The sequence below is a fragment of the Anguilla rostrata genome, chromosome 3 (assembly GCF_018555375.3).
Source record: "Anguilla rostrata isolate EN2019 chromosome 3, ASM1855537v3, whole genome shotgun sequence".
Lineage (NCBI taxonomy): Eukaryota > Metazoa > Chordata > Actinopteri > Anguilliformes > Anguillidae > Anguilla > Anguilla rostrata.
The window spans coordinates 51,139,288-51,163,090 of record NC_057935.1 but is presented as its reverse complement, the minus strand read 5'-3'; the positions used below and the strand labels follow the sequence as shown (position 1 = coordinate 51,163,090).

The 23,803-nt window shown below is 35.7% G+C and overlaps 1 protein-coding gene across 5 annotated transcripts in view; it reads right to left on the bottom strand.

Moving 5' to 3' along the window:
- Window positions 1–16,024: 16,024 nt before the first annotated feature.
- klhl4 (kelch-like family member 4) overlaps window positions 16,025–23,803 on the bottom strand; it is a 133,786-nt gene continuing 126,007 nt past the window's right edge. For 4 of the 5 annotated variants that reach the window (XM_064328151.1, XM_064328152.1, XM_064328150.1 and 1 more), the window contains exons 10-11: window positions 21,018–21,189; window positions 16,025–17,831 (exon numbers count right to left, since the gene is read on the bottom strand). In XM_064328151.1, the coding sequence (XP_064184221.1) occupies window positions 17,772–17,831; window positions 21,018–21,189 (232 nt within the window). In that variant the 3' untranslated portion in view covers window positions 16,025–17,771. The remainder of the gene's footprint in view (window positions 17,832–21,017; window positions 21,190–23,803) is intronic. The other variant, XM_064328149.1, reaches the window with a different exon arrangement.

The window sequence follows — 23,803 nt, the reverse complement described above, 5'->3', positions numbered from 1 at the left end:
ATTTATTCATGGGTCAGCTGTCTTTGCTCAGAAAAGTGTTTTTCTTTGAATTCATCAATCTGGGCATTTATTTGTTCTGTTTAGCCCCCTCCCCCTCCCCCTCCCCCCACCCCCCAGTCTTCTTGGAATGGAACATTTACTGAGACATTTTGTTTGCAAGAGCAGCACAGATAGGACAGATTATAATTTGACTTTGACAGATAAAATAGAACGTAAATACGGGCAATGAATTAAAGACTCTCAGAGGGTAGCTGGGCCCATTAAAATGATAGATTGAGCAGCGTCATGGTTTATGCAGAGGGAGACTTTGCACGCACAAAGCAGTCTAATTGTATTCATGCCTCAGACAGGTCCACAAATGTTGCGTTTTGGCTCTCAGGCGAGTTGTCGGCTTGCCGCTTGACAGCAGCTGACAGGCTTTGAAGGAATAGAAAGGAAAATATACATTTCGATGAATGAAAAAGCAAGTGTCCAAATCAACTGTCGGCTTGACAGGCCTGCCATGCATCATTTCAAAGCCAGGGAAAGCAAGCAATGGGCATGCTCCTCTTCATCCAACAGTCCTTTTGTTGATCCCTGCTTTCATCTCATCATATCTTGTTTAAAATGTTTGGCAATCAGTTCACAGTTTGAGTTGTCCAGATTCAATCAACTGCCAGCGCATTTGCTAGTCAAATGCACATCAGAGGCTGTTTGAATACACTCTGCCTCAGATACTCTGTTGTAGGGTCATGTTTGCGGATATAATAACTAATTTGATATTATAAATGTATTTAAAAATGTTGAATATGGACCTATATGAATATATAGGGACTATGGGTGTCCAATATTGCCACTATTTGTATCTGTAGCTGCATTTATTCAACTGATAAGTGTATTTGTATTCATATTTGTATTTGGATACAAACCAGAAGTAAGCATGGTTTAAACCAGAAGTAACACAAAAGTAAGGGCTACATATTTTTTGCTTTATATCCACAGAACAGTTCTGTCTTTATATTTGCTGTGATTGATATTCATCATATACTAAGATATTAAATACTGTACAACTTCTTGCAACAAATTATGGCAATTATATATAGCTTGCTTGTCTGCTAACGGGGAGTGACTTTTACAGTTATGTCCCAAGTAGGCTATTACTGAATAGTGTGCATACAGTACATGAAGGATATTTAATATTTCAAAAATAGTATTGTATCTCTATCTTCATGGTACTCTTAGCAGGTTTGTTTAGATTTTGGTGATGAAGTAGAGAGGCGTGTGAACGCTACATGCGCTATCCTACACTGTCTCTGGGTCACCTACAGGCCATTTAGGTGACAGCTAGCAGAGGAGGGGCTGCTTGAAACCTTCATGCTGACTTGCTAACTCCCCCATCGACAAAGAAATGCATGACTTCTGTTGTTGGACAAATGTTTGAATAACAATCTGCTTGCATTAACTTGATCTTGTTAATCAGGCTAAAGCGTAAATGACAGGAGTTATATACAGTATAACAACCATTTGGGCTATAACAACATGTGCAAAGGGGCTCCAGCCAAAACTGCATTATTGAAACCATTTTAACAACATGTTTATAACATAACATGTTTTTTTTTTTTGGGGGGGGGGGGTTGCCAGACCCTGAGGGCGGGCCAAGAACGGTGAATGGTCTCTTACTCAGGGACTTGCTGAGTTGCTGACTCCCCATTTTTGAAATGTGTGTGAGAGTCAGTGTCAGTGGTGCGCAGTCAATGGTAGTATTAATCTTAAATGACTAGCAACAGCAGGTGAGTACAATAACTTTGAAGGCTAGTTACAAGTGGCTAACATTTAATGGTGTGCTGAATGCTTACTGATGGCAAACTAGCTCCTTAGCTAACGCCCATTTAATAGTGAACCTAGCTTAGTTGAAGCCAGAGACATTGTTTCGGTATGGCAAGGTTTTGCGCTCACCATACTTGGGATCCATAGATTTTTTTATTATTTATTTAAAATAATGAATAAAAAGTGATATAAATCTTTTACTTGAAATAAAAAGAAGTATCATCTGAAACTTTTTTGCATTTTACAATATTTTGAGTTACTAATGCTGGTTGCATTAATGATGATAATGATTAAAGACGGTTTTTGTCATCAGTTCCTCAGTTTTTAGAAATATTTTTAGATGTGCAACATTAACATATTCCTAATCATGAAACAGTGGTGTGTAATGTGACTTCAAAGGTGAATGTATATGCATGCTAATTAATTCTATTAATTTATAGCACTGCATTTGTTACTCATGTCATGAAACTGGTGAATTTTCTAGGATGGATATAATAAAGACTGACTCATGTCATGACGTCTAGCACCAAAAAAAGTGGAGAGTTCTATATCAATATAGTGGAGAAATCCATTACCATTGTTTGAAATATCATCACAGCAAATCAAAGGTTTTCAAAGAAAGTAACACTGGTTAGCATTCCTGGAGTTTCTTTAAATACATTTTTGAAGGCTGAATTCTGTGGTTTACATGAAAAGGTGTATCATGGCTGAAATTGTACCAGTATAAGACTATTGTCCACCCTTAATGAGCTCTTTAGGCTATTTTTCATTTGTGCTGTTGTATTGCTTGCAGTAACCAGTAATCAGGTTATGTTACTGTCATCCTTTTAAACTGCATTCCCTTTAACTAATATAGCTGCTGCATGAGACAATGTGTTGCCACATTTGGTTTTGCCTTGTAACATATCCAATTGTGTTATTTTGTGTATCTGATCAGAATGGAAATTAAGTAATTCATAAAAAAGGGTTTAACTATTCGTAATTTAACTAGCACTGCTATTCATTCACTTGTGAGTTTTCCCAATGAATTTGCCAGGAATTGTTTTTTTTTTTTTTTTGGGGGGGGGGGGGATTCAAAATTGAACCAATAAAAACTTTGGACAGCTGCGTCTGTGCATTGACTTGTAATTTCTTTCTCAGAATCATGTCATTCCATATATGGTACATAAAGTATCTGACAGTGTTCCATCATTACAATGGTGGGTTTTGGGGCAGTACATTTCAGATAACTTCAAAGTCGCCTGTACAGTGATGCTATGCCTCCAGATATTGTACAGTATGTGTGTGTATTATTCTTCAAATTTCTATTTCTTATTTTCCATTGGAAATTTCCATTGGAATTTCCTATAGGACATAAATACTGAGACTGCAACACTCAAAGAAAATGTACCACCAAATTAAAAACAGATATTTATGTTTATAATTGTGAATAAACACAATTACTTTTGTCTGTTTGTTGCCTCTGGACACATAATTTTGCTATACACACTGCTTTGGAATTTCTTAAATTTCATTTCCTTGCACACTTCAGTGCATTTATACACATGTTGTATGTTTGTCTGATTTTTTAAAAATTATATATATATATATATATATATATATATATATATATATGTGTATATATATATATATATATATATATATATATATATATGGACCTGTGAACTGCCGCAGTACTTAATGCACATCTTTGCATTTTACCATAGGTATCTCTGTTGTTGAAAAAAATCTCAATCTGCCTTCTTGTGACTAATTCAGCCATTTCGCAGCCTCGTGACACTCAGAAATTGCAGATGTGCAAACAACAGGTACAAATAAAGAAATAATCTTTATTTCATGTTGAATAGAGTCACAAAATAGCACAATTCCTTATTTTAAAATTTCACAATTAATAGTTCATGATGAACACTCCTCTGACTACAATGACAAAGTATATCAACAAAAGGAATTGCAGTCATTGTTGAACATTACATATTGACTAAATCTATTTATGTATTGATTAAATCACAAAAGAAGACAATGCAATTAGAGGTATTTATTTAAGGGAACTACAGGCTCTCTTTATTCTTTTTTTTTTAAGCCAGACCTTTTACTCTGCTGAACAATGGCTATTTCAATGTGAATTCATGCCCAATTGCTTCCTTGATTGTCCACAAGACTTTTCAATGGCCAATTTCAAAGGGCTTAGACTTCAAAGGCTGCATATCACAAAAATAGAGGAGAAAAAGCAAATTCCCTAGAGAAAAGACAAAAACAAATTGATCAGTTCCACATCCAGTAAGTTACGGATGAAAAAAACAGCATTCAAGAACCTGCCCTGGTCATATTTCAGATTTCCCAATACTACTGCCAGGTTTATCAAGTGCACAAGGTTTATATTGACTTAATCAGGCTAGCAAATGTTGCCAGTAATGCATTATGATATATATGTCAAATGCGTTAATACTTCCAGAAAACCAAATGGTATTGAGTGCATCTCTAATTTATTTAGGCTTTTCTTATATATTTCTTTTTCTTCTTCTTATATTTATAGTCATTGTTTCTACAGTGTATAAATCTTGACTAGAGATTCATGCACTGTAACGTCAGTACAGGTAAATTGATCCCTCTGATCTCCTTCATCTGTGACTGCATCTATCATCTCTTCAGCTTGGATTTTGGGTCACAGGCAGGAGTATGTTGGGGTCCATCTGTTGTGCAGTCTGGACTCCAGATGTTTGCGCATAATACCCCTCTCTCACTTTGATTTCTCTTCTTCACCTTCCTTCCTTCTTACTTTGATTCTTAATCTATTCCCTTATCGTCTGTTGTTATCTGCCCACTGTCAGTAGCATCCCAAACATCAGCCCAGACGTTTTTTTTATTTTAATTTATTTTTATTCTGCCTGGTCATCCGAATTCAGCAACTCTACAGACTTCAGAAATATCTGCGCTCTTTTTCTCTTACTCCAGCAGTGTCATAAACAGGAGGACTGCCTGGGGATGAAGCAATTTACCTGCATTTTAAACATGAGTTGGAGCCATGTTGGCTCTGGAACCTGTCTTGAGCCAAGATTCCTTTCCCATGCAAGCTGAAGCCTTAAACTAGAAAAGGATTTATACAGTGAATGTATTACCCTGTAACAGCCAGCTGGAGAGAACTCCACTAAGGGATCCATTTGATAGCATCGTTCTTGTTGTGTCCTAGAGCTATAAATGTAAAAGTGAATCTCCATGACGTACACCAGGCTATTTGGTCCATAATGGGGTGTGTAAAAATCCCCTGGGAAAATAATCGTGCCTCCACAATGCCAGTGTTTCTTGATGCTGAACACCTTAAAGGTAATTCAATCTTAATCTTCTGTGACGGTCTTTAAACACAAACATTATACATTTATGGTCTCTGCCATCTTAGTGCTGGGAATTCAGCAATTTTTCCTCCCATTTACAAGCTTGTCATTTTTTATTTATTTCAGGAGCTAGTTTTACATTTCTGTTTTTACATGTTCACTATGCATTAAAAGCAGAATTTACATTCAGGGATTGCATCTTTTCTTTATGGTTGTCAGGCACTGTAACCAAGCTGTTGAATCATTGTATCTCAAGCAAATATAATGTAATCTAGGTGAGGAAACTTGACATTTATTTAGTATATATTTAACCACTTTTTTTGATGATGACGCAGGAACATTATCACAATTAATTGTCCTTGACCTCTAAATGAAACTCTAAATGAACAAGGTGTTCCTCCTTTACAACATATATTGTCATCTTAGTCTTCCTACACATGTTGTGCGTGGGTGGTGTGTTATACAATGTAACAGTGCCATCTGCAGGATACATTGGTTATTATCAGAATCCACCGAAAACGAGAAAAGGGAAGGTCCGTGAAGTTTAAAAGACGGCAATTGTGATATTATAATAATATCATTGAGTATAATGGGCATAAGCTCATAAAACATCATATGTAAAATCATAAAATCAGGCATGTATTTTATACAGGAGTCTTTCTCCTGTCTAATTTGCAGAAATAACTTTTAAAATACAATTTATTTAATTTGGGCTGTTTTGTAACAGGTTTGTTGTTATCATTCTGTGATGTGTATTGAATGAATGATACTATTTTCACTTTGTATGCCGCTCTGGGTGGGATAATTTGTTATTTCTATACTCAAAATATGAAAAAGAATACAAAGATGTCTCACACATAAAATTGGCATCATTACATTTATTTAGCAGATGCTTTCATCCAAAGCAATGTACAATAAAATCATAAAATACAATATGTGCCATGGGTTCAAATGCAGATGCGTCAGCCAGACACTACCCTTGTAAGGGAATGTTAATCCATGCACAGTTAGTTGATAATAATTGGAAAACACTTTCTTAGTCATTGTTACAGAATGTGAATGCTTGATTGTATTCAGATCTGGTGACTGTTGGGTGACTACTGACGTTCCATGAACTTTCATATTGAAAGGCGCCCTTCTCTGCAGGGAAAATGCTCAACATGGGGCTAGTTTCGCTACATAATGACAATAATGACAATAACTGACAATAATCTTGCCGTCTAAGGGCATGCATACTCAAACCATGCGAGGAACATGCATCGCGTGCCATTATGGAACTACCTGATCTCTCCACTGTTATAGCACTGCTGCACTTCCATTTTATGTTCATTATCAATACTGACCTCAGTCTAATATGCATTTCTGTCTCATGTAAAGTCAATGGCACAAAAAACAACAAAGAATGCATTTAAACTCATGTGATTACTGTACATTCATTGGCATAATTGTTATCCCAATATGGATATAATTTGAGATTCGTTCAGGTTTAAATCTTAAATATATTATAATCTAGTCAGATGTTTGGTCTGCATGTTTTTTGTTTGTTTTTTGTTCAGATCATACTTTGTTAGGCAAGCATTATTCAGTTGATTGTGTTTTGCAAAGTGCAATGCCTTGCACTGGTCAGATGTGCTCATTCTCAATGTGTGACATAAAACATTTTTTGAGTGGCCAGGTTTAGGTTTCTTCATGAGTGTTGTGTGTGGTAGGCTTTGGGTACTTGGTATTGTCTCTGGTTCAGGGTTGATTTGAAAGGAATACTGGTGTACTGAATAGCTGACTGAATGCAGTCTTTCATACAAGTGTGTGGACAAATGTTTTGTAATGTGCTACCATATATCAGCCTGATTTGTATCAGAGCCTATCAGAATTTCTTTTTTTTGCCTCTCATGTTTAATGTTTAAATGTTCTGTGGAATGAGAGGCAGTTATTATATATAAATTGGTCGCAATTGATATTCCCAATAGGACAATAGTCACCTATCAGTGATGAAAGAGATGAATTTGTTCTTTTTTTAGGCTCAGAAATAGTTTTTAGGTTGAAGACTCTGGTACATTTAATCAGGCCATACAGAATTACTTTAAGGTTTTTAATAGAACAATACATTATTCTTATTTGGTAATTAAATAAATTCATTAACAATTAATTAATTAATTAATCCACTAAGTATTAATTAATTATTTTTGTCCAGAAACCAACATTGCAGCTACTGAGTCGCCAGTCAGCTGTAACAGGAATGATCGGGTAGTCAGATTTAAAAAACCTTGGGAGGGCAAGGATTTGCCCATGAGGATGGAACTCATCTTTCTATATGTGCCACGTTAACATCAAGATGAGGTAAAGGCTTTGGTTTAATGGCTTATCCAAAGACAGCACTTCTAATCTATAGTACAATGCTTTGCGCACCGCAGTAGTGCATTACGTTTCACAATCATTGCAGGAATGGTCTCAGCTATCCCGCATGAATGGGTGACACAGCTGAAGGCTTTACATACCATATAGAGGACCTTTTTAAGAAAACTGGATTTATCCCTCCCAGGTTGAGAACATACAACCGCCTGTTATCCATTTGTCCCCCAAAATGCTGCCAGATATTAATTTCAGTTGACCCCATGTTGCATGCTTGTGTGTTTTCAGTGCTTGATCATGTGTTGATTAATGTGTTGTGGGATTCACTGCTTCAATAAATTATGAGATTTTGGAAAAACCCATGTGTGTGTTTTTTTTTTTCTAAACAAACTTATGCTTATTTGAAACTGGTCTAGTCCTCCATCGAGGGCTCATGTTGAATGCATCTTATGTTTGGGATTTTGCATATTGTTGCAGAAACAGTGCCAGATGTACCTTTGAATATAACCTGATTTTGTTTGTATTGGGATGAATGTTCCATTGACTCCAAATACAAAAGCAAAACGTAGATTCCTTAGATAACAAAGAAAAAAACTTGAATGCATTGATATGAAGTGTTGTTACAGTTTTTCACAGATTTTATAAATGTATGCTTATCATGGGGGCAGGATGGAAACAGATTATATATACCAAGAAGTGATGCATAAACAATGAATTATAGCAGTATTTTTTTAAGCAGTAAGCTTTTCTTTCTTCCCCTTGTTTTTCAAATGTCAGTAAGCAATAATGCTTTTACAGATAGTTCCAAGTGTAGTTCAAATGGATGTAATTCACCACTTATATTCAAAGTGAGTAAATAATTTCATGTTAATTCATTTAATTATAGGTAATCACCTTTATGTCACACATTAGCATTAATGTTCCTACATACTCTGCTGTCAAGGGTTAGCTTCTCATCTCACCACAGCTGTCTATATCGTTGGAGCTCATGATAATAATTATTTGCAATGGTGTCACAATGCTAAATAAATATATAAAATTTGTGAATATCTGGTTCAGTTTACCTATAATTAAGTAGGCCTAATAATGAAATATTCTACATAGCTACATTTCTTTGTGTTCAAATACATCCACATAATTTTCTTTTAAAAAAAAGAAAGAATAATTCTATTAATGTCTGTTTTGTTTTTTCATCGTAATTTGAATTCTAAAGATACGCAGAACTGAGTTCGTCTGACAAATAAACAAACCAACTTGTTTTTATCTTCAAGGTGAATATCCTTAGGGTTTACAGTTGTATGAGGAATAAACATGGAAGTCCAGGCAGGAAAGAGGTGGAGAAACAACTATCAAAAGTGACTATATCTGGTTAATATTCTGGGCTCCTCTGCATTCACTGAGCAGTGTTTACCCTGTGCTTTGTGTGTCTTGGGCGCCCGAGGCCAGACTGGAGGAGACATCAGGCTCCCATGTGGGGTTCATTAATTGCACCACAGTAAAACAGGCATAAATTCACATAAAGGTGTCCTCTAACAAGAAAAAGCAGGGCGCATTTCTTCTGGTAATGTTTAAGGGTGCTTACTGCAGGAAGCTTACCATTGGCCATCAAAAACACAGGAGAAATTATCTGTGAAAAATAAGCATTTTGTGCGCATCTATGCCCATGTGTATAGTGATGTGGGCGTGTGAGTAAAGGGATGTGTGTAGCCCCATAACTTAAATATTAACGTAAAAATAATGCCGTCATCACATTTCCCTCCTCCACTTAATCTTGAAGCTTAAACCCGCTTACGGCACATTTCAGAGGCATTGATTAAACTTCTGTGTTAACACATGCATTTATAATATAATAACTCTTTTTGAGGTGTTTCTCTAAGTTCAGGTCACACTAAACATTCCACATTTTGTCATATTGTACTAGAAATTATCACCTTTGAACAAAATGCAAAGATCTGTGAACTGATTTAGCCCTTTTTTTCACTGTGAATGCATATTGCTAATTTGAAATCCCAGTCTCAAAAATACCAAAATAGAAAAGGGTGTACAGCATGCAGTATGCGATATTGCATGTGGAAAGCAATGAACAGAGCTTTTCACCATCCTTTGTGTGTTTACAGGGCTGGCTGAAGGCATTATCAGAATTTCTGGCTGCTTAAGGCATTGCCATTGGAAATTCCTCCCCCACCCCCATCCCCCCAAAAGACTCCAATGATCTCTTCATTTATATTCAGTCCTATTCACCATACTCACATTCTGATTGGTTAGAGATTAGAATTAAGCCTTGCTGCACATGGCCCCCTTGTGGTCTCTTCATCTAAATCATTGAACTTTATCATTACAGTATGTAGTCAATATTATTTGTTCTTCGCATTCATATTATTCAGCCTACAGATTGTTTTCAAAACAGGGTCAAAAAAGTGCCTTTGGGGCACAACCTGTTTAAACCATTGATATGCATCATAGTTTTGTTCCCCAGTTGGCTAATATAGCCAAATATCTACAATAATCTGCAAAACAGAAGTAGGTCAGAGTTACAAAAACTGATCTTATTATCTATACTTCGTGGGTGTAAAAGAGAATGCAAAAGCTATTACATTAGATTATGTAACTTGACCTGTGGCAGTGCCTTGAGAATATTAACAGTGAAGGAGGCACATGGTTGTGTTAGCCAGCTACCAGCATTCTAATTTCCAAACATCTAACAAAGCAATTGCTGAACACTATATAAGGAGAAACAAGCAGTTGGAAGAGTTAATGAACTGGTACAGGAACTAGCTAAATATATTTTCAAAGAGCCTATGTTAATTTATCTCTAATTAATCCACAGAGAATGTGATCTTCTCAAACTTTTTTGTAATGCTGCAGCAAAATTTTTTAACTGTATTTCATTTCACAGCAGCTTTATTCACACACAGTTCTGTGACATTATACTTCCGTTGAAACTCAGGCATATTGCAATATATCCAGACAAACACCACATTACCAAGTGGCCCAACAGCCTGAAAGCAGGTAGACGAAGGAGGAGGCTACTGTGAAAAGAGGCTATTTTTGCCTCTGTCTGCTCTTGCCAAGTCTCTATGGAATAAGCAATTCTGGTCTTTTGAGTGTGGATAGGGAACCAAATGCCTGCATGGAAACACCAGCCAAAATGTCATTCAGTTCCACTGCTGTTCTGATTAAAATATCCAAGCACCTTTTGTATTGTGGTCATGTTCTGCGTGTGTAATGAGTCTCTCAGGCTGATGGAAAACATTTTACTCTTTTGCCTTTCATGTTCTCTGGGAATTCTCACAGCTTCAGAATAGTTTTTTAAATGCCAAATCTCTGAGGCACCCTTGGCCTGGAAAGAAAAAAAATTCAAACTGGTTCACTAATTTATAGAGAGCATTCCTGTGACTCCAGAAGGATGTCATTTTGTACTTGAGAAATATTGTAAGAGAAAAAGAACTGCAAACCTTAAGCCAAATAATTCATTATGAGTGACACAACCTCCTTGTGTCTTAATAAAGCAGTGTGCATGTAGAAATTTTGGTTTTGAGAAATTCTATATAAAGGTAGTTCAAAAAGGTTTATGATCAGGCAATTATAAGTATTTCCTTGGTCACTGGGTTTAGGTTACTTGCAATTCATAATTGTTTCCATAGTTACTTGCACAGTTTAAGACTAACAGAGCTGCATATTGTTTCATATATCAATTATTAAAATATATATACGTAAGTGGATTCATTTCAGTTCCCCTGTCCCCGGTCCCATTCAGTATACTACATGGCTAATGTTCTTTTTCTATATGAATGTCCTATCCATGTTGTTTAAAAAAAAAAAAAATGAATAAAAAAACACACAATCACAATATTCCATTGTTTGCATTGAATTATGCAGGTCCACCACATATTAAAACAATGTAGTTACCCATTCAGATGGCAGACTGAGTGGATGGCAAAATCTGGGACAGATAGGGAACTTAAACATAATAATTCCCCAGGTCTTTGTGATGACATGGTCTATAATGATCAGTGTTAACAATACATTCAGCAGCAACCTGGTTTTCTGAGTACACCTATCCAAGTACATACTTTTCCTTGCTTCGGCAACGAAAGCCATTAAGCAAGTAAATAAAATAATATAGCGGTAACATTTTGGTAGTTTGAGTGACAATACAAATGACAAATGTCTGTAGATCAGCTTGCCCACAGATGTAAAATTGTTGCATCACTGTACAATATAGTGTACAATGTACACACAACTGAAATATTTTGATATGTTCACCATTATTGATTATTTTATTTATTTATAAGAACTCTACTATATATATATATATAATACTCTACATTCTAAATTTACTGTACAGTGCATTTGGTACCTACTCAGTTTTGATAGTGAGGGCAAATATCCTGTTTCTATCAACATACATTGGTAACTACTCCTGAGCAACACTGACAATTTGTTTCAGAAGAACCTTCAGCAGTTTTGCTCATCCTTTCACTCTGGTGAATATATGCTGCTGCAGTCAGGTGGAATTACTGCAAAGGCTCTCTAAATTTATCATTAACTGCATGAGCAAATTTATGGCTTCAGTGTTTAATTACTGGGAGTCTTCAATAATTTCCAAACATCAGTCCTTGGAGGAGGACGAACAGTCAGCCTCCCAGCCCCAAATGGGATTCAGGAGAACAAAGGAGGTTAATAAATTTGAGAAGAAATAAAAAAGCTAACTATACAGCTAGATACAGCACATCATGTCTCCAAAGTGTTGGCTGTAGCATGTCACCAACCTCCGTGGCCAAACAGAATGCCCACCGCTCCAATTCTACACATTAGGTTACACTCAATTAACACATAGTCTGAATATTGAAAAGATCATACCCTTTCCCTCTGAAATATTCTACCAAAGCTTATTTTGCTATGGAAAAGAAAGCAGGAGCTTCTTTAGAGCAGCACCAACCCCCCTCCCCACCCTCACTCTGTCTGTCTCTCTGTGTTTCTCTCTTCATAGGTCTGTTCATCTTGTGAGTGATCTTGCCTTCATCTCTTGACATTTGGAAATATGAACCAATAAGTGTCTGTGAATTTTCAAAAGGTTAGGGTACAATCTGACACTTGCAACTATACATTTTTCACTCTTGTGACGCAGGAACGAAGCACCCTTTGATGTTGCTGCATTCAGGTTGGCTAAGTAAAACTATGACACTTACTATGTGTTGGGACTCACAGGAAATACAATGCTTTGGGGGGGGGTTATGCTGGCGGGTAGTGTGGTAAAGACTACAACTCAGCAGGATGATACATCACAGACTCCTTTATATGCTGTCAATTTATTTCCCTGCACTTTTCATCATCTCCAAACGGCAAAATAAATTGCTTGATCAAACATTATGGAGTCCCTTCATCAGTTGGCCGAATCACAAAAACAAATTACAGATAGCAGCTAGCTCCCAGGGCCTAACTCCCAAGCCTGGGGTTACAGACAGGGGAAATTGCTGTAATAAAAGTGGCAGTAAGTTATCATCTTAGCTTTATTGTTTCCCATTTAGGGTTGTCTTTATAATGCTGTGCCATTATAACACACACATGTACTGTGTAGCGCAATCATTTTCAATAAAATCGTAATCACAATGTTGACAATGGTTATAAAACCCAGCACTTAAAAAAAACAAAGAAATTATGTAACAAGGAACTCAGGTTAAATAAATAAATAGGGAATACACATGACTGTACTCAGTACCAAGTACTCGATACTCTTTCGGTAGGTTTATAGAAGGTAGTATGTTTCCCTGAGTGATAGTACAAGTTAGAAGAAGGCAAAACTGGGAATGAGTTCAGACCTGGTTAAATCCCATTTCATCACAAATCATTTGGATTATCGGAGCTGGTGAAAAATAACTCCTAGGACTGCAATCTGAAGCCATATCTGTGTGAAGAAATCTAATCAAATTAAATCAATTGTATTTGTATAGCTTTTTACAGAAAGCTGTCACAAAGATGCTTTCTGTAAGAGTAGCAGAAAAAGAGCAAAAAACAGGCCTGAACCACATGAGGTATAAACAAAAACTCCCCAGTGAGGAGAAAAATCCTCAAACAGAAAAAACTCCCTGATGGGAAGACATCTCAAGAGGAACCTGGCTATAGAGGAGGAGCCCATCCTCCAATGGCCGTCCTGGTGTAAAGTAGCAGAAGAATGGGTGAAACAGAAATGAAAGGATTGAATATAGCAAATACATTGGGTTGAGCAGGTTACATTTGAGGTAACTAGCTGGAATAGTAGAAGTCCAAAGGAAGGGACATACAGTGCAGTTTAGAGGGGCAGGGTGATACATCTGGACCAGGCTGCATCAAGGTGCGGGCATGAACCAGGGAAGGAAGTGATCCATGACCACAGAGCAAGGGACAGGGCTGGAGCGATCCCGTGAACTCAGGGTGAGGAACAAGACTGGAGCGGTCCGTGAACTTAGGGCAAGAGAGGGGCTGGAGCCCTGGAGAATTAACTAAAGGTAGTTAATAAAAAAACCCAAGTTTTTCATCTCTTGAGATAAACTGTTCCAGGGGTAAGAAGGGGCAATCCAAGAAAGCAGCAATATTCAGAAAGGAGAAAAATTAAGCTTTTATAAATCAAGTGGCACAATGCATGCAGCTGTCAGTGAAAGTTATTTTTAAATCTTTCTTTCTCAGTAGATGTATTCAAGAAGAGTTTTAGTGAAGAAACTAGGTATTCTCTTGTTGTAGATTTTTTCACTTTTGTAACATTGTGTTCAGGTGTATTATTATGTGCATTTTGGTCAAGAAAAGGAATTTGATTCACACAAATGGAACTTTCTAAAAAGGCTGACAAGCACAGCGCTGCTATTGCTTTGAATGCCACAGAGTGCTCAGTAGACCTTACAAACACAATGTACTTGCTTTTCCACTCAGTGACTGCATTGTGCAGCTTATTTCATTTTTAATGACTGACTTTATAAGCAGAGGCAAAGTGTGGTTCTAAGGAAGACCCCTTACATTCACATGACAACAGTGCCCTCAAGTGGAATCTCTGTTGCAAAACTCATTTTTCAGCATTGATTCAAGGGGATTTTTACATCTTGTACAATGATACTTACAGTGTACTGTCATTACTAAAGGAGGATATTTTCCAGATGTTTTAGAAATAAAATATAGTTCAGTACTGGTATTATTTAATAGTCTTTTTGTCACTATTTATCAAGGGTGTGAATAATTTTGGCGGGTGCTGGATCACATAAATCTTATGTTACAGAATAGATATGCATAACCACATAAGTTGTTTTAACTAGGCTTCATTTTGCTTCAAGTTTGGTGGGCAATATGCTTTGTATGTAAAAAAACTACTGACAATTTTACATTGAAAACTTGATCACTGATAATATACATCTTCTAAGCTGACATAATAGATGTCCTTGTGATGCAACTGCTTGAATCATGTCAGTGCCAAGCTGCTTTTATACTAAGGAAATGTAGCGCATTATGCTATTTACCTACATCATTTAGACAGCTTTCCAATGTAGCGCCAGCAAGTTGCCCTTGACACTAGCAGTCATCCTTGAGAATGGTGTTCTTGTGTCTGTGTGTCTTAACTGGAATATAAAGAAATGCTTGCCTGTTTTTTCTGGATGAGTACATGATAAAGGATCAGGTTATGAAACTGTTGGAATTTTCTAACTGGAATTTGTGTTTCCCAGCTTTCAGTTGGATGAAATGGCTTTAAGTAAGGAAACTGCATAGCACAAAAATATATGTTCAGAGCTGTTCATTCTAATTCTTATTTCCATGTGCATTTATAACGGAAACATTACAACTAGCCAGAAATATATTTTGATATTTCATCTTTTGCTGAAATGCCATTAGTGCTTGCTTGTATTTGATAAAGGTGGCAACAGTCAATAAGAGCTATCAGTTATTTCCCTACAGTTACTGCCAAATTTAATATTATTTAATTTAATTTAATATTTAAATATCTGAGTACAATAGAACCTCTGAGATATGTATGGCAGAAAGTAAATTAGAAAGTGATTTTAAAATACACTACTGTTAAGAATTCAAGATCTTTATTGATTGTAGCTGTATATTTACATTAGACAAGGCTCTCTTTTTTCTGCATCAGCTTTTAAAATAGGTTGACATCTTTTCAGTGATGAACTAAGTTCTTTGAGCAGTTTGATATTGTTCCATAGCTGTTTTTATATAAATCTAAAATGATCACCTAATGACACAAAATTAACACCTATATTATATGTCTGCATTAGGTTTGATACCTATTGTAAAAGTATGAATGCACTCATGAGGTGGTACCAATGCATATTTTAAAACATTTTGTTTTTCAAAAGAAATATTTATTCCTTAGACATTTTAAGGTGACTATATCTTCCACCATACAAAAAGAAAATGTTTTAAGTTTATACAAATGCAATACAAAAGTTCCATACACTATAAAAATTATCTTATGCTATTATCTTCTCAGCTATACAGGAATCTTAAATAAATCTTGTGTCCAACATGTACGTTTTAAAGAGATTTATCAGAGACACGGAAGATAGAGAACAAAATCAGTTTATTTCTAGATCTGCATGCCATATAAAATACTGAAAAAAATCAAAGTTTTGCCTATAGCATTTTCAGCATTACAAGTATAAATACTTTTATCCTCTTAAAAGGCTATTTCTGGTTGGAATACTGTATATTCAACCTTGAAGGCCTGCTGTTATGCTTGGAAAAGCCATAATACATGTGTGAAATATCTGAACATGATTTAAAAATCCTGCAAGATCCATAACCATGGTCTCAGTACATGGCAGTAAATGATCAAGTTGGCACATTTCAAATGTAACACCCAGAGTATGAATATATAACATTGTTAAGTGACAAGCAGTATCATTCAGCTGAACCATTAAAATATAACATACGAGTATACACAAATGTAAACCCAGGTATCATGCCAAAGAAAATCCTCTTATATACTGTACACTTGTTTAAGAATGGAATTATATACATGGCTGCAATCATTGGTGAACTTGCAAAACCTTTACAGTTATGTGAAATATCAATATGATATAACTGTAGATTCACTATTATGTAAACTTTTTATTTGCTCTGACAGACAAGACTTCTGACATTTACGTGCTAATGACTTTGGCATGATTCAGCTAAAAGCTTTGAAAACAGTTTCTTTTCAACTGATATGAAATGTACAGTAATTTATTTTCAGATAAAATACTTTTTTTGAAGTGTTTATTTTTCTTCATTTTATTCCAGTAACAATAAATATCTATTTTCACAAACAGAAACTGTTTTCAAAAGACATGTGCATGAGTGATTTTTTAAAATTCAAATGGCTTTCAGTAAACCTACTGTTTTTGCAGCAAGCACCAAAAATAATAATAGTAATAATATTCACAGTGTTCCTTGAGACTGCCTTGTCCAAAAATAAAAATAAAAAATTGTCACAGAAAGCCCAGGAGAAGAAAAGGGTTGTTTTTACCAGTGTAATTATATTCTGTTTTCAAGTGGCTATGAGCAGGTAATACTTTAAACGGTCTACGGTGATGTGGAATAAATCATTTGAATTCATAGTGTTCAATCAGTTTTAATTCAACTATTACTGAATTAGTTTTAATCTGTTCAGTCCATTGGTTTTTGTAAATTCAGTTTTCATTCAGTTGATTCTAACCTTTCCACTTTGTATATAATTTGTACAGTAACACTCATTTGTATGTGGTTTAAATGTGCTTCCTGCCATTTTAGCCACTGTCATATGTATTCATTTTATTTTAAAATAATTAATTGTTTTTTATCTCTATTCAATCAAAGGCAATGTGCTATTTGAGTCCAAAATTTACGAAGTTTAAAAATTGTGAACACATTTTTCAACAATGTGAAAGTATGATGAATTTCTATCATTTTTGTGTAAATTTGTTAATCAAAGCTGAGGACAAAGCAGGCTGAGGTTTCATGGAATTGAGACCTTTTATATTGCAAAAATGGGAAATATTTTCCCATAACAGTAATAATAAAAATAATCATCATCATCCACAACATCATCGTCATCATAATCAAAATCAGAAAAACTGCAGGTCTAATCCAGATGTCTGCCACTGTAAGTTAATTATCCAACTGAAAAATCCAGGGTCTTTTGAGTTGGCCTGGGCCCCAGTGCACTGAAACAGTGCCTGGTGTGGAATGTGATTCAGATGTAGATCTTGAAAGTGGTGTAGCATTTGTATATTGTTCCAGCGGTCACAGAATCAGCACAAAATACATATCTGATTCATCAGAATGGAGTCTTCAAGGCAACTTCACAACCACAACGCAGGCACCAGCTCTGCCAATGTTCAGAGGCACCTCCTACAAAAGAAATAGCACAAAGGCTTAATCATCAGACAGCCAGATGAGTTTAACCTCTGTGAATCTGCAGAAACTGCTGGTAAGGTGATATATGCAAGATTTAATCAGCAAAGACTAGGTCTGCTTCACTTGATTTCTCAAGTGCGAGAATGATGCTTTGACAAAATCTGATGCACAAAAAGAGAGCAGGGTACTTTCTATATTAAGTCCTGATAGTAAGCTGTATTTGACAATCTGTTCCTGGCATTATTATTATGTTCCAGAAGCCACTGTCACAACATCCTGGAATAGTTTTCAGATGTTCTGACATTACATTTATGGGATGCCAAAACTGAATATCTGTGTAAGTTCTGATATTGCTTAAATGTGATGACTACATAAATTCCATAACAATTTATGCTAATGTAATAGAGATTGAGATTAATGACATTCATAATTACGTTATTGATAAGCTAATATAATACATGGCCGGGTAGGTTTGGAAGTAGCAATACAAGTCACAATATGATATAATCTATAATAATATAATACAATAGATTCCATGAGTTAAAAATATTCAGCATGATAAGCCCCAGAAGATGACAATACAGTACATTTATTTTTATTCCCAGATTTGCCATTTTTTATTTGCAGGTGATAGAGAAATATGATTTCCTCACTGCAGAGGAAACTTGATAATTACATTGATATTAATGCATAATACTGGTGCTTCCTACGGGGAAGTAAGAATTTGATTGTGCAAGGGGTGCCTTATCCATGAAGTAATGTAATCTGAATAAAGAAGTTGCAGAAGTTTCAGTTCTCTTGAAAAAAAAAAAAAATAAAGCATTTGTAACCAAGCTGACATATCATATATTTGGAGATAAGTTCTCTGTCAGAGCAAAAACTTCTCTGAAACAGGTTCCTCACTACTTCAGTCTTATCTCAAGAATGTGTCAGGTTGGTTACAAATGAACATTTTTCATTTCTGTTCTCATCTTCCTTTATTTGAGAGTGATATTAATTTGCCGTGTAAAAATACGGCAAGTGGTTAGAAATAGATTATTCATTGGTTTTACCTGCATTTAAATGGTAATGTATGCCATTCCTGCAAGCCTATTATACATAAACATAACTATATTTGACTGGCTTGACTCCATTCATTACCATTTAAATGGTAATGTATGGTATTCCTGCAAGCCTATTGTACATAAACATAACTATATTTGACTGGCTCGACTCCCTTCACTAATCTAGTACAATAACACACAGTAGTTTGTATGTGTCAAGCTTTCTTCATCTTTTGTGATATCCAGTCACTAGCTTTTGCAATGCAAGAGCAATATCAAAAGGTATAAATAACAGTCAGGTACATAAATAGCTTATTTAGATGACAAATGCCAAATGCAAAGTAGTACTGGGCATATCTCCTGCATATACAGCACGGGGCACTTTTTTTTATGGATTCCCCCAGGAATAATAATATGACAACAGACTCTCACACCTTACAGTAAAATCATTAACATCTGTAACCTCTGACCTCATATAAGCACACAAAATTCAGATACAGCATCATGCAGCCACAAAATAAATTCATAAACTTCATTATGTGTTCCTTATCTTTTTACTTTTATCGATTTTCTTGTGCTTCTGCTTCTAATTCTCCTTATTTTTCTTGCTTCCCATCCTCAAATATGAATTCTTTTCATTGAACTCTATCTATTTCAACCTAAACTAGCACACTTCAGCCAATCACCATATCTGTTCATTTTTCATAGTAGCTAATATAGGTTAATGATATCGCTACAGAATATATTAATGTCATGACATTTCAGCCAGTGTTAAAAAAGAACTATCGATTTCAATTATTCCCTTCGGTTGGTACTGCTCGCTTGCTGGGTACAGGTAACTGAAAGATTAATACTGCTCTTTACAGAAAGGATTTCTGTGCTTATCAAAAGAAAGATATTATTTTTAATTTCACATGCATAACTTTACTTATTTATCATTCAACAGATTTCAAGACTGAGCAGAATATACACCTCCTGGTAGAACTGTACATTTATATAATATTGATTTATATCTCCTCTATGAAAGAGCCTGAAGAATTTACCTTCCACAAAAAGTGATCATCCATATGCTGAGATTGTTCTTACGTCTAAATCTTGAGTTACAGCACACATAATTTTTTCCTTCAACTTCTTACAACAATACAAGTTTGGCTCGACACCCATTCCCTTGTCTTTGAATTCTTAATTATCTACCAAATACTTAGTTTTAGTGGCTAGGTATCCATACTTTCAACAATTAGGAGCCTATTCATTCACCTCAGTCTCTCATTTGATCAAAAACCATTTTACCTCTATTTATGTAATCATTTGCAGTACAGGACAATAAGTAAAATGTGATTGTGGAACTTTTATTCTTCATGACATACATCTCTAATATGAGTCTTAAGAGAGCAACTAATCCATCAAAATATGAAAAGCTTATAATTAAGAACAAGGGGACAGTGTCATTAATGTGATGCACGATGACTGCTAAAAGATCCCCTTTATGGAGAATCTTCAGCCTGCTAAACATGAGTGAGCGTGTGAGTGAGTTACAAGTCAGGTCCCTGAGGTACTTCTCAAATTAATTGTGGTTGCAACAAAAACCAACATACTATACACAGTGGTCCCCAGGACAGAGTCTGAGAACCACTGCTGTTGAGCCACAGTTTAGCAAGCAGCAATCTATGAGATATTCTAGCTGCAGCTAGTTAGTTCACTCGCCAAAATTTTCTCTGGATAGATACTGTACCTAGCTGTTATTCAGGCATGCTTCTGAAAAGCTAGAATATTGCTTGGACAATATTCTTTCACACCGCACATTTTCAACCCAGGTCCAATGCAATAAATTCAACATCCTTGTGCCGCACTTAAGCATCAGAATATATGCCTTATCCTCTGACCATAAAGCACTTGTCATTTTTATTTTGGAGATTATTTTATTTTTAGCAGAACCACAGACGTAGGACACAAGCATTCTTGGCCCTGTTCTCCAGCTGGGTGAAACTCAATCAGGCTGAAAGGCTTAATCCAGGGTTGAAAATGTGGCTGTGCATGCATGCCTATTTACCCCCGGTGAAAGTGCCAGTGTGAGATCAGTATATATTACTGATTTGATCGAATGAATACACACTGTGACCAGTTTAAGCCAAGCTACCTCAGTCCACTCATTGTTCTGTGCATCATAAGACTCCACGCTGTTCAGGTACGATTGGCCATCATATCCACCGACAGCATACAGCCTGTCACCCAGAAGGCAGACTCCCACTGCGTCTCGGGGGACACTGAGAGAGGACACAGTGGTCCACGTGTCTGTTTTTGGGTCATACCTGCAATGACATTTCAGGGTTTATTCAATGACCAAATCTATTAACATGAAAACACAGAATTATATACAAATAATAAAATTTCCTTTTGATGAAAAGTGTGCCATTTCTACATATGATAGCTGGAAAACTGCCTTGCCTTTTAAGTTCTGCAATAATATTCACTGCATGAAAATCACACACCACTGATCGGTTAAAATGCAAGTCTCCATGTTGCTTACATATGCATGGTGGTGTCCAAAAGACTAGTACCAATTCCTAGTGTAGCAGGATAAGATCATTACCGCTTAAAAAATAAATAAATAAATAAATGCATAAATAAATAAATGAAAAATAATTAAAAGTCCCAACTGAATAATAATAAAATAATAATAATAATAATAATAATAATAATAATACTTTGTTTTATTTGGTTGTTTATGTATAACATACCTGTTTAATGGGCAATGTCTGGACATATAACTGGAAAATAATATCTCTGCTTAAAGCCCCATCACTTGCCTTTCATTGAACGTGAATTACAACATAATGAGTTAACTGCAAGCTGGAGTTCAGATATTCTTAGCAATGACAACAGAACTTTGTAACTGTCACTGGGCGTGACTACTGAATGTTGGTATCTTCATGACCAGAGGTGATAATTGCACAGCTCAAAGCACGCTGCAGATGGAAAATGGGCTGGATTAGGCTGAATATATTATCAGTCCATGTGTTGCAGCCAGAATCAGTCATAGACAATCAAATAACCTCTTTCCATTCCCTTTAACTGCCATGCGCTTTGTGTCCCAGTATACTGCCAATTTCTGTGGTCTACCACTGCAATGGAAGACAAGGATATATTACTCAAAAGAAGCTTGCGGAGTTCTTGTGCAGAGGTGTAGAGTTAGGGCTGTCACTTTTCCAAAAATTGAGTTCAAACAAATCTCATAAATACAAGCAATTTGCTTGAATTTTCTACCGTCAAAATTTTAATTAAACCAGGCCTAAATGTATGGCCCAGTTTTAATTTCCTTTTAAACCTGTTGGTAAACAGCTTAAACATGCTATGCTACAACTATCATCAGTTTTATTAATGCCAATTATGCTGGTCACAGCAATAAAATGACTTAGTAGATGAACAGTTCCTCAAAGGAAAGTTATAATGCATGGTAGTGTGGCCAACAGGGGACAGGTGGGCATAATATTCGCCTATTCTTTGCTTTTATACGGTCTATGTAACAAGCAAAACCTAACAGGGCAATTATGAAATTAGAAATCCCGCTTGAATGGATATTTTCTGTCTCAAGAAGTTGAAACATCTGTTAAAAAAGAGGTCATCTTCTCTGCCTGCACATGATTAGAGAACATGATTAATTCGCAATCAAAATAAATTAATTCAGACTTTGGAGAATTAGTTGCAGCTTGCATACATTGCAGGCAACTTGCTCCTTGGTTTTATTTTGTCTCTGATGGCACAGAACCCATAATATTTCCAAATGGCACTCAAGAGATGCGGAGTAGTTACAATTTTTGTGGCCCCACCATTTCAAATGTATAGCCAACAGGCTGTGCGGATAACATGACCCACACATGAATTCAATTTTTTGGCTAACTAACGATAATTAATGCAGTTAATGCATGTCGCTTGCACGTACCTATTATTTTAACTACAGTCACATTATTACAATGAAAAGATTGTTCAAGTTCAAGTTGTGTTTGCCATTCTCCTAATTAAAGATGGGTATAAAAACAACAACAAATTGGACAACATATGATCCACAAAAAACATTGATTGGCTTTTGAATAGGCTACAATCATGCACGTATTAGCAATTTGGTGTATACTTGGCTGTGACTTGCACAGTAGATCTGGTCTGAGCAGGTGAGCCGGCACAAATCGCAGACTAAGCTGATGCCAAAATTGCAATGAGCTGCAGCAAAATTGCAGTGTGCTGCTTTATTTAGGCTGACACACCCCCAACAGCAGCTCTCTTCCCACTATAGTGCATGGCGAGTCACAAAATTACTACATTACTCACATCAAAATACATGAAGAAAATACCACTTCGCCAGCACCATGCACTAAGAATTACGAGATCTGTATTGTTTAGGAATCCAGCTAAGAATAAAATTCCTAAGATTTAAAAACCTAAGAAATTAAAAATAAAGAGCTCCAATAAACTCCTAACCCAACTTTCCACATCAAAAATCTTATTTTATCCTCATACTTTATGGTCAAAATCAGTACCTGTAGTTACATAAGGTTTTTATTGTAATTCCTTCCTTTAACATAAATCTGAAAATGGTGGTATAAGCTACGTAAATATTTCATAGTTTTTCTTACATGACAAATTTTTTCAGTCTTGTTGAATATGCACTATAAATTGAATAAAAACCTGACCATAAAGAGTAGTTTAACTAAACTGCAATCTACTGTATTCAATAGAAATATGATCTGTGTTCTATGTTTCAGTCCAGTACCAAAGTAAAAAAAAAAAAAATGTGACACACAACAGCAAATCAGAAGTAGCAAGAAAATATATTTTACTTTTCTAGGTTTTTTTGGTTTTTTGTTGCAAGAATCATTTAAAATATTCTGGGCCATTTGTGAATGCAAAAATAGTATTAAAGCAACACAT